This window comes from Octopus bimaculoides, chromosome 25 (assembly GCF_046866305.1).
Source record: "Octopus bimaculoides isolate indiv1 chromosome 25, ASM4686630v1, whole genome shotgun sequence".
NCBI classification, from domain to species: domain Eukaryota; kingdom Metazoa; phylum Mollusca; class Cephalopoda; order Octopoda; family Octopodidae; genus Octopus; species Octopus bimaculoides.
The window spans coordinates 2,071,050-2,083,471 of NC_142952.1; the positions used below are offsets into that span (position 1 = coordinate 2,071,050).

A 12,422-nucleotide genomic window follows, 5' to 3' on the forward strand; every position below is an offset into this window, starting at 1 on the left:
AAAAAAGAAGCTAAAATTCAACAATGTGGATTATCTTTAAAACAATTAAAAAATCTACTTACTTGTTCTAAAAGAGGATGTTCCTTTCTGTTATCAATTTCTGTAGGTGAGTTGTTAAGTATTAAATATATGCATTGCTCTACTTGACTATGTAAGAAATTGTTCCATATATATTTGAAATATAAATCCTGAAAGAAGAAATGATAAAATCTAAGAAAAAACAGATGCTGAGAAAGAGAAGGGAGGAGATGCAATCGCACAGGTAAAATGTTACTTACCAACATTACACCAATGGTCCCAGAATTTGCCAATTCTACATTGACCTCATGAGAATTGGTCTGAATTAAAGCAGTGATCAATTTTGTTATTTGTAACCTAGTATTTCCCAGAGGTGGTTCAAGTATACCAATAGTGGTTGGCATAGCACAGTACCGGGGCTGAAAAGGAAAAAAGGGAAATTATATAGAACATCACCAGATCATCAACAAGAGTAATTTTATATTGGCTAAACACACACACACATTTCTTCTTCTTATCACTCTGTTGGTTATGACAAAAAGTGTTCCAGTTGATCCAATCAAAAGAGCAGCCTGCTTGTGAAATTAACATGCAAGAGGCTGAGTACACCACAGACATGTGTACCCTTAATGTAGTTCTCAGGGAAATTCAGTGTAACACAGAGTGTGACAAGACTGGCCCTTTGAATTACAGGTACAACTCATTTTTGCCAGCTGAATGGACTGGAGTAATGTAAAATAAAGTGTCTTGCTCAAGGACACAACATGGTATATCAATCCAACAGATGGTAAAAACTGTTCATGACAGGGGCAGAAGCTAACAAGCTTTAAGTGACCCTCACCTTAGGTGGATTTAATAAAAGTGAATGGAAGTCCTTTATTCTGGGAGTTATAGCATACAGAACATGGTTGACACCTTGTGTTAGATTTTCAATTTCTAAACTAGATCTCTGGTCCACTTCTCCTTCATATCTACAAGGAAAGACAAAAGAACACAATTAAGTATTTTCAAAAGTCACAAAAAACTGTAAAAACAGCAGCTTCAAAAATTCACATCATATCCTAAAACAAAACCAAAAAAAAACTAAAAAAACATGCATCTACAAACAGATTAACCTCACTTAAAAAAAATATTTTGGTACTTATTCTATCAGTCTCTTTCAACAAACTGCTAGGTTATAGGGATGTAAAAAAACCAGCAGCATTTGTCACATGGTAAAGGGGACAAACACAGGCACAAAGAGACAAATGCGCGCGTGTGCGTGTGTGTGTGTGTGTATACACAATGGGCTAGCACAGTTTCCACCTGCCAAATTCACTCATAAGGCATTAGTCAGCCCTGGGGCTATAAGTAAAAGATATATATATATATATATATATAGGTGCAGGTGTGGCTGTGTGGTAAAAAGCTTGCTCCCCAGCCACATGATTCTGGGTTCAGTCTCACTGCGTAGCACCTTGGGCAAGTGTCTTCTGTTATAGCCCCAGGCTGATCAAAGCCTTGTGAGTAGATTTAGTAGACAGAAACTGAAAGAAGCCTGTCGCGTGTATGTATGTATATTTGTGTTTGTCAACCCACTCCATCGCTTGACAACTGATGTTGGTGTGTTCATGTCCCTGTAACCTAGCGGTTCAGCAAAAGAAACCAACAGAGTAAGTACTACAGTTACAAAGAATAAGTCCTGGGGTTGATTTGTTTGACTAAAGGCAGGGCTCCAGCATGGCTACAGTAAAATGACTAAAACAAGTAAAAGAGTGTGTGTGTGTGTGTGTGTGTGTGTGTGTGTGTGTGTAAGCACATACACACACATGTATATGGGTATATGCCGTCCAACATTTTCCTCTAGTTTATTACAGGTATGGAGACACTTGAGACATGCACTAAATACATGGCAGGTTATTAAGCATGGTCAAAGTAAATGATTCAAGTAAGAGGGTAAGTGGGGTCGGGTGGGAGGTGGAAAATACAAATAAAATTACACTTTCTTGATATCAAGCAAAATCTGTACGACAAGAAGACCGTTGACGATAACTGATTCGTTCTTTTCTCCGTCCAGTATGTTGTTTAACAAACGACCGATAACTGGTTCACTGAAAAAAGCAAAATAAATAAAAACGGTTGTTTATACAAATCTGTTGAAGAAACCAAAGAACTACAGACATTAGTCATTCATCTAACTCAATATACATTAATCATTAATCTATATATGGTAGTGTGAGAGTGCATAGCCTAGTGGTTAGGGTATCGAATTCATGATTGCAAGATCGTGGTTTCAATTCCTGGACTGGGTGGTGTGTTGTGTTTATGAGCAAAACGCTTCGTATCACGTTGCTCTGCATTCACTTCGACATCTGATGTGTGGTACATCATTACACCTATTCACGCAGCATCAATTTGATGGAGGAAGTGAGCTTAACGTACAGCAGGAACATATAATCAGTACAAACAAATCATTTGCACAGGTTCTTCAGTAAGAAATTGCAGAACTGTCTTTCTCGGACTACAAGAGAGTACCATCATGTATGCTAGTCATTCATCTATACACATGTCCATGCGTGACATTTAGTAAATATTACTTTTTTTTTTTTTTTGTAGTAATTGAATGAACTCAAAATCACAAGGCTGTGAGTTCAATTCCTTGACAGGGTAACAAGGCAATTCTAATCATGTTGCTCTAATCTGTTCAAGTGAAACGACTAATAGCAAGCCCAGACGCAGGTTCCTTTTCTTCCGTCTGTTTCATCCAGGGGTGTTTCCACTGGGTCACATATAATGGTTTGATCATTTGGACTAATGAAAGAAAGGAACAATGGCAATTCATATGTCAAAGAAAGTAGTGATCACAACCAGTGAAGCAGTGTGAACCAATAATCGGAACCGGTATGCAAAGAGGGTTCAGTTGAGAAACTAGTCACCCCTATAAATATTAGATTTTGCAAACTGGTATACTTACGATTCTAAAGTTGCCAAGAGGGGATATGGTTGAGGACAATCCTGAATCTGAGACGGTTGTTCTCGACCTAATCGGACAATATCACAAAGAAATTGAGCTGCATTTGTATGAAACTGTGGAGAAAAATAAAAATAATAAAAATTAAAATAATGAAAAATGAACAATGAAAATATATAAAAGGAATGAAATAGTGCTATACATGATTACTACCAGCTAGTAAACAAAAAACAAAAAATTAAATATTTGAATTTTATGCAACTTTTTCATTGTAATTGCAAATTCAAAGTTCTAATCCTACCTCATATTAAGAAACGATTATCTCCCTTCTTACGTCTGCTTTCCATGCTGGAATGGGTTGGACAAGTCATCATGGCCAAAGTCATTTGTCATTAGGAGCAAACATTTGTACACATCATATGGCTGGGGTTTCTATGGCTGAATGCCCTTTCTATTGCCAACCACTTTACACAATGTACTGTGCACATGTTTTCATGGCATCAAAATTTTTTTTTAAATCTAAACTCCACCCTGAACCACCTGAGCATGGAAACACCATTTCCACAAACAGGAACAGTGTTTGACCACCCGGTTATTGATACGATAAGAACCATACAAACAGCAGATCTGATAATGGATTTTGAAATCCAGAAGCACACACACACACATACAGCAAATACAAAAAGTCACACACACACACACATGCATAGTAGATACAGAAGGGGAACACACAGACACACAACAGAGAAACAACAAAGGTGGAAAATTACAGAATGGCGAATAAAAGTAACTCACATCTTCTTCAATTGATGGAACAACTTGATCCACGAGTCTTTCCACCAGTTTTTCTTCATTCAACCACTGAAATAGAAGAGAAAAGGAAATATAGACACAGAACATTTGCTTTAAATTTAAAGTTGAAATTCACTTGAAAATTTGGACCAAGGGAGTTTAGTGACAGAGTTCAATGATAGAGTACAAGAGATAAAATATTATTCATGGTTTTCCACAACACAGTTTGGATTCCTTGGAACTATTTCATACATGTCTTTTATAAAGGTAAAAAGGCCAAAAATGTTAATTTGATCTTCCTATACAGTCTAAGCTTTCATCTACACACACACACACACACTCTCTCTCAATAATCAACATCCTGATAGATTTGCAAACTTTGAAAGCAACAAGTTTAAGTGCCTAGGTCACCCTTAACAGCTAATGACTAGTAAGACATCTCCAGTATTGGTACCACCATAAAACATGCCTAGTTCCTTTTCGTAGACAGTAAGCTTAAAATGTCACCCTGCTTAACACTTTCATCTGGTTATGAAGTACATTTAGCTGAGTTCATTCGATTCAAAGCAAATGGGCCAAGCTTCCAACCAAAGAAGAACACATTCTATTAACACACTGATTCCCACTTGGTCACTGCTTATCAGAGACAGCATGATATAAAGATTTTTCAGCCAATGCCAAATGAAAGGGGCCAAATCCAATATATAACAGTACTTAAAAAGAAGTACTGGCATTGATTTCGTCGTAGTTTAATGTCTGTTTTCCATGCTGGCATAGGTTGGACGGTTTAAGTGGAGCTGGTAAGGCTAGGGCCCACACCAAGCGGCACTGGCATGGTTTCTACAACTGGATGCTCTTCCTAATGCCTAAATCGTTTGAGGCATGCTCCAGTATGGCCACAGGCCTATGACTGAAACAAGCAAAAGATAAATGAAATGGAAATAATAATATAAGGTTAAAAAAAGAAGCTGACTGACCTCTATCATTTCAAACTTTAGTTTTGTAGATTCTATACAGGTTATCAATCGTAACAAGAGATCCACCATTGCAGATGTACCAATATGTGTCAGTAAGGTTCCAACAAAGTCAGATTTTGATTTCAAATATTTAAATATCTGGGGAAAAAAAAATTTAATTAAAAAAATAAAAATCGAAAATTTGCTGAATTAGTTTCAATTTTCAAATATATTTTGAGAGTATTACGGAATGCAAACATGAATGGAAATCTTCAAATGCAAACAATACTTACCATCTCACTTTTTTTAACTGTAAGAAGGCCTATCACTTTACTGACAAAGCTAGCCAATAAGGGATTAAGAGGGCCCTTCATCTCCAAGAACCCATATAATTTGTTTATATAAACACTATCTCCAGTTAGGCAGTCATTGATCTGAGTTACATCACATGTCAATACTTCACAGCATGTATTTGGGTACCTTTTGGACAAAGAAACAAAGCATTAGAATCAGTTACTGTTTAAATAGTTGATTAGAGAGACATCTAAATAGTTCAAATTTAAGGATGTTTTAATCTGAAGCAAGACGTCTTTTTGTACGATTATATCAACTGTATCATCATCATCATCATCATCATCGTTTAACGTCCGCTTTCCATGCTAGCATGGGTTGGACGATTTGACTGAGGACTGGTGAAACCGGATGGCAACACCAGGCTCCAGTCTGATTTGGCAGAGTTTCTACAGCTGGATGCCCTTCCTAACGCCAACCACTCAGAGAGTGTAGTGGGTGCTTTTACGTGTCACCCGCACGAAAACGGCCACGCTCGAAATGGTGTCTTTTATGTGCCACCCGCACAAGCCAGTCCAGGGGCACTGGCAACGATCTCGCTCGAAAATCCTACAGGAGCCAGTCAGGCGGTACTGGCAACGGCCACGCTCAAAATGGTGCATCTCATGTGCCACCCGCACAAGAACCAGTCCAGGGGCACTGGCAACGATCTTACTTGGCTTGCCGGGTCTTCTCACGCACAGCCCATTTCCAAAGGTCTCGGTCCGTAGTCATCGCCTCGGTGAGGCCCAATGTACGAAGGTCTTGCCTCACCACCTCAGCCCAGGTCTTCCTGGGCCTACCTCTTCCACGGGTTCCCTCAACTGTTAGGGTGTGGCACTTTTTCACGCAGCTATCCTCCTCCATTCTCACCACATGTCCATACCAGCGCAATCGTCTCTCTTGCACGCCACAACTGATGCTTCTAATGTTCAGCTTTTCTCTCAAGATACTTACACTCTGACGGGTATTCACATTGACATTACACATCCAACGGAGCATACTGGCTTCATTCCTTGCGAGCTTACGTATGTCCTCAGCAGTTACAGCCCATGTTTCACTGCCATGTAGCATGGTTGTTCGTACGCATGCGTCATACAGTCTGCCTTTTACTCTGAGTGAGAGTCCCTTTGTCGCCAGCAGGGGTAAGAGCTCTCTAAACTTTGCCCAGGCTATTCTTATTCTAGCAGCTACACTTTCAGCGCACCCACCCCCACTACTAACTTGGTCGCCCAGATAGCGGAAGCTATCGACTACCTCTAGTTTTTCACCCTGGAATGAGATAGAAGTTGTTTCCTGTTTGTTTGCAGTCTTTATTGCACCTGAACATCTGCCACAAACAAAAACTAACTTGCTAGTTAACCTGCCTTTGATGTTGCTGCACCTCTTATGTGTCCATAGCTTGCACCGGGTACATCTTATAGAGTTACTACCTACTCCTTTTCTACATACTGAGCAGGGCCATCTACCTGAAGGGGTTTGTGTTTTATCTACCTTCCTACTTATTAGGATTTTGGTTTTAGCTAGGTTGACTCTAAGGCCCTTCAATTCTAGACCTTGCTTCCACACCTGAAACTTCTCCTCTAGTTCTGATAGTGACTCCGCAATTAGGGCAAGGTCATCAGCATAGAGGAGCTCCCAGGGGCAACCTGTCTTGAACTCCTCTGTGATTGCCTGGAGGACTATGGTAAATAATAGGGGGCTGAGGACGGAACCTTGGTGGACCCCTACCTCTACCCGGAATTCATTGCTGTACTCATTTCCAACCCTCACCTTACTGGCCGCATCTCTGTACATGGCTCGCACAGCTCTCACTAGCCATTCTTCTATCCCAAGTTTCCTCATTGACCACCAGATAAGGGATCGGGGGACCCTGTCAAAGGCTTTCTCCATGTCAACGAAAGCCAGGTACAGAGGTTTATCCTTGGCTAGGTATTTCTCTTGCAACTGTCTCACTAGAAATAAGGCATCAGTAGTGCTTTTACCTGGCACGAACCCAAACTGCATCTCATCTAAATTGATTCGCTCCCTAATTAGTTGGGCTATGACCCTCTCTGTAACTTTCATAACCTGATCTAACAGCTTGATGCCTCTGTAATTATTTGTATCTAAAGCGTCCCCTTTACCTTTGTAGCAGTTGACTATGATGCTGCTACACCAGTCATAGGGTATGACTCCTTCGTGTATCACCTGGTTCGTAATACGGGTGACTAGGCTATAGCCAACACTGCCAGATATTTTGAGCATCTCTGCAGTGATTCCTGATGGGCCGGGGGCTTTCCCGGTCTTCATACTCTTAATTGCTTTATCTACCCTGGTACTATCAACTCGGATAGCTGGTCCCTCTATTGGGTCGACATAAGGCAGGCTCTCTTTCTCCCATTCATTCTCTTTATTAAGCAATCTATCGTAGTGGCATCTCCAGACCTCTTTCTTTGCATCCTCATTTAATGCAAGCGTACCATCATCCATGCGAACACATTTCTCTCCTACAACATCACTATTCTCTCTCCTACACTGTCTTGCAACCCGAAATACCTCGAGTCTTTGGTCCTCACGGCGCAGAACATTGGCAAATCTTTCCTTATCTGCTTCCCCTCTGGCTAAATAAACCTGTCGCCTAGCCTCCCTTCTGGCACATTGGTACAATTCCCTGCTACCACCGTTCTTCCAGTCCTTCCAAGCTTGTTTCTTTTGTCTAATAGCCCTGTCTACCTCCTTGTTCCACCACCACGTTACTCTGGGTTGGGAGGGGACCTTACACCACCCACAAATCTGGTCGGTGGCTTTCAACAGGTTGTCCCGCAGAAATCTCCAATTGTCTTCCACGTTGTATGATGCTATATCCCCTTCTATTTCGTTAAATGCTTCAAGTAACTTGTCTCTAAGTCTCTGTCCGTTTGCAGGGTCTTTAAGCTTCCACACCCTTCTTCTCCAAGCCTGTCTAATTCTGGGCACCCATTTTGCCTTGATCCCAAAGTCGCTAACTACTAATCTATGTTGTGGGGTACATTCTTCGCCAGGGTAGGTTTTGGCATTTATAAGCCGCCCTCTTTCCCTATTTCTGGCGAGGATGTAGTGTATTTACTTGCAAATAAGTTGGACTAATTTATACTTGATTTTAAGTGAAGAAATTGGGGTGCGACATACATGGGGCAAAACTAACAATATGAAGGGGAAAAAAATTTATACCAAGGTTTAACATTAAATTAGGGGGTTAACTTATACATAAGAAAATTCTGTGTGTGTGTGTGTGTGTGTGTGTGTGTGTGTGTGTGTGTAACAAAAGAAGCTGGAAAATTTTTTTTGGTATTATTTGTTCATCATGCGTACGAACAACCATGCTACATGGCAGTGAAACATGGGCTGTAACTGCTGAGGACATACGTAAGCTCGCAAGGAATGAAGCCAGTATGCTCCGTTGGATGTGTAATGTCAATGTGAATACCCGTCAGAGTGTAAGTATCTTGAGAGAAAAGCTGAACATTAGAAGCATCAGTTGTGGCGTGCAAGAGAGACGATTGCGCTGGTATGGACATGTGGTGAGAATGGAGGAGGATAGCTGCGTGAAAAAGTGCCACACCCTAACAGTTGAGGGAACCCGTGGAAGAGGTAGGCCCAGGAAGACCTGGGCTGAGGTGGTGAGGCAAGACCTTCGTACATTGGGCCTCACCGAGGCGATGACTACGGACCGAGACCTTTGGAAATGGGCTGTGCGTGAGAAGACCCGGCAAGCCAAGTAAGATCGTTGCCAGTGCCCCTGGACTGGTTCTTGTGCGGGTGGCACATGAGATGCACCATTTTGAGCGTGGCCGTTGCCAGTACCGCCTGACTGGCTCCTGTAGGATTTTCGAGCGAGATCGTTGCCAGTGCCCCTGGACTGGCTTGTGCGGGTGGCACATAAAAGACACCATTTCGAGCGTGGCCGTTTTCGTGCGGGTGACACGTAAAAGCACCCACTACACTCTCTGAGTGGTTGGCGTTAGGAAGGGCATCCAGCTGTAGAAACTCTGCCAAATCAGACTGGAGCCTGGTGTTGCCATCCGGTTTCACCAGTCCTCAGTCAAATCGTCCAACCCATGCTAGCATGGAAAGCGGACGTTAAACGATGATGATGATGATGATTACATATGGTTCATTTGCTTATAGGAATCACAACCCTGGGTCATCCATGGGGCTGGGCCCTTAATGGATGTGAAACCATTGGTCACTCTATGACCAGACTTATACTCAACTGAATAAGAAATACACTATTGCTCTACGCTTTAGAGTGTGCCTCTTTTTCTGCTATATGATACAATATATATATATATATATATATATATATATATATATATATATATATAAAATGAGGTTATATTATACTGGTAGGTAAGAATTCTAAACATTTTAAAGAGTGCAGTATAAATGCAGGCAACCAGAAACGTAATTTGGCAAATGCTATTACTTCATTAAAATACTTCAGATATAAACACTTTAGAGAAAACAAGAAATAAATCAACATGGAGAGAGGGAGGGAGAGAAAGAGAGTGAGTATGTGTGTGTGTGTGTGTGTGTGTGTGTGTGTGTATATATATATATATATATATATATAGATAGATAGATAGATAGAGAGAGAGAGAGAGAGATTTAAATAATTTTACATAATTTATCTATGCTGCTGCTTTTCTCCTCATGGCTTCCACTCTTTCGCTCTGGATGTTGCTCTGTCAATGGCTGTGGTTCGCAAATGGTTCCACATTCCCCATCCACTGGCCTGCTTCTTCTTTAACAGTTCTTTTCCAGATGTTCTTGGGTCTTCGGCCCTTCCCCCTTCCATTCCAGGGGCTCATGTTGTGGCTGTCATACAATTGCTGATGAGATCTTTCCACAAGATGTGCCCAATGTACTGCAACCTCCTTCACCATACTTCACATCTCGTGCCCTCCGTCCTAGCACTTCCCAAGCATGGCCTCCTCGCTCTTTGTATGCTCTTGCCACTGTGTCTTAAGTATCAGCCTCAGACATCTGCACAGGAAGACATCTAGTTCCCTCTCGTCCCCTTTGGTCATTTTCTTTCTTTACCAAATATTCGAACAGTTTCATTTTGAGGCTAAAGCTGATGCTATTGGAACTACAGATGCTCTTAGGACAACTGAACGTGACTTGGGATTTGGCCAATCTGTTTACTAGGCCCATGGTACCAACATTAGAGACAAAGGTTCCTAAATATTCAAACCTGTCCAAACATTCCAATATTTCTCTATTGATCATGAAGCTGTCTGTACTTTTGAGAAATATATTTTTTATATTTTCACTCCAATGTGTTTCTGGAATAAATTTGTTTTTGTTTTCAATATTACTTGTAGATTTGCTGTTACATTTTGAAAATTGAAATAACTGACATTATGCCCAGTACAATTATACTTTTTCGGTATTTGCTATTACACCAACTTTTGAAAATTCTTCCTGTTCAGAATCACTGTAACTGAATGTGAAAGTAGCATTTGCAGGATGTTTTTGTTTTTGGTTTTTACAAGTGGAAAAAAATTATGAAAAAGATACATACATGGAAAAAATATATGAAAAAATTTGGAGAACACAAATTTCACATTATAAAAATGTTGGCTGATGTATAGTAAGTGTCCATCCAGTAAAATCATGGGATATCGTTAAAAGAGTAATAAGACATATCTCAATATTCTCTTTTAAATATAAATAGGTAATTAGGGATGGTATTGTGCAGTAACCTAGAACCATGAGAAGTTTGGGGCATTTGTTGATAGACTGATAATGAGAATTAATTAAGCATATAAAATTAAGTGCTCTGTTCAAATTCATCTGAAATACCTGCAACTGTGGCGTACAAATTCACATCATAACCAAAAGGGGAATTTACCTATAACGCTGTTTCTCTTCAATATCTTCAGATGGTTCTTCAGTAACCATATTGACCATTTCTCTTAAGTTATCCGGACGGATAAGACTAAAATAAGAAGCAACAACCAACACATGAGTAAGTGGACATATAAGGTCATTTAGAAAGAAAGTAAAAGATGATAAATAATGAAGTATTTCGAACAGAAATATCACAGAAATAACATCATTTAAGAGAATAGCAATTTTGTAAACTCTGACACAATACTTTATCACCAGCCGATAGTTCTGTCTCTCTCCTACTTTAAGCACCAAACAGAAAAATAAGAATACTTACAAGTCAATAAGCTTTTTATGTCTGGCTTTACATTCTTGAAGAATATCATCTTCGTCAAGAAGTTCTTGTAAGGTAACATCCTGAAAAACAGATATTAAAAGATTGCAAGAAGACAAAGAAGAATAAAAGTCCTTTGGTTAAATTTTCTTCATCAGAATATTTTTTCAAACATTTTTTCAAACAAGATAATGAAGTTAATGTATCCAGTAATAGAAGTATTCCTACTAAATCAGTTAAATGTTCATTTTAATTTCACTGATGCTTAATACCAAATAATTCACTTTCACTTTGAGATTTTAAAATGTTTTATGATCAGAAAAGTGAAAGAATTTTTTTCATTTGAAATTGAAAATTCTTCCGTTTTCTCAGTTGAATTTAATGTCTCCAACTATCACGCTCTCTCTCTCTCTCTCTCTTCATTTATTGGTTCATGCTCCCATTACCAGCATGACCTCAAACAAAAACACATAACAAATTATGAAATATGATAGTATCATATTTAAGAAATAAGATATTTAGAGGCAGAGTTTCCAATTCAGGCTGTTTGTTGATAATTTAGTCGGTTCATTCATTTAATTTTGTTCTCTCTTTAATGGTTTACGTTGATGTTGTCGTTGCTTTGTACCAAGTCAATCAGAAAATAAAATAGTTTACAATAAACCACACTGAAGATATAGATATATATTATTAGCGATGGAAGCAGTATTAATACCAAAAATTAATCTTTATATCCATCTTAACATGGATGTCTTGTTAGATCACTGAAGACTGCCTTATTAGCCTTGAGACATTCTCTTGTACAGGCACTCGGTGCATAAAAGTACAATCATAGATTGTAGCAGACAAGAAGAATTGTCTGTGATGGGTGCCAGAATTCTCATATCAAGTGATTTCATTCTACTGGAAGTCATCAGTGGGAAGTGTCGTCCAGTCACTGCATACCAGTCAAATCTCACTGCTATAGAGAATATCAGAATCTTTCCAGACACCGATGCCACAAGTAGCAAACTGGTATGATCAACATTTCCATATATTCCTGGCAGTTTCGTTTTTGAGATGCACGTATGGCTTTATGGCTAAGAAGCTTGCTTTCCAACCCTATGCTTTCTGGTTCAATCCCACTGTGCAGCACATTGGATAAGGGCCTTTTAATTGAGCCCCTTGTTGACCCAAGTCCTGTAAT

The 12,422-nt window shown here is 39.6% G+C and overlaps 1 protein-coding gene across 5 annotated transcripts in view; it reads right to left on the minus strand.

Annotated features, from left to right (window-relative positions):
* Window positions 1–12,422, minus strand: part of LOC106883394 (serine/threonine-protein phosphatase 6 regulatory subunit 3) — a 55,783-nt gene that overhangs the window by 16,595 nt on the left and 26,766 nt on the right. For 4 of the 5 annotated variants that reach the window (XM_089341816.1, XM_014934388.3, XM_014934389.3 and 1 more), the window contains exons 4-13: window positions 11,240–11,319; window positions 10,925–11,011; window positions 5,010–5,196; window positions 4,738–4,875; window positions 3,764–3,829; window positions 2,972–3,084; window positions 1,998–2,108; window positions 860–989; window positions 279–437; window positions 63–188 (exon numbers count right to left, since the gene is read on the minus strand). In XM_089341816.1, the coding sequence (XP_089197942.1) occupies window positions 63–188; window positions 279–437; window positions 860–989; window positions 1,998–2,108; window positions 2,972–3,084; window positions 3,764–3,829; window positions 4,738–4,875; window positions 5,010–5,196; window positions 10,925–11,011; window positions 11,240–11,319 (1,197 nt within the window). The remainder of the gene's footprint in view (window positions 1–62; window positions 189–278; window positions 438–859; window positions 990–1,997; window positions 2,109–2,971; window positions 3,085–3,763; window positions 3,830–4,737; window positions 4,876–5,009; window positions 5,197–10,924; window positions 11,012–11,239; window positions 11,320–12,422) is intronic. The other variant, XM_014934387.3, reaches the window with a different exon arrangement.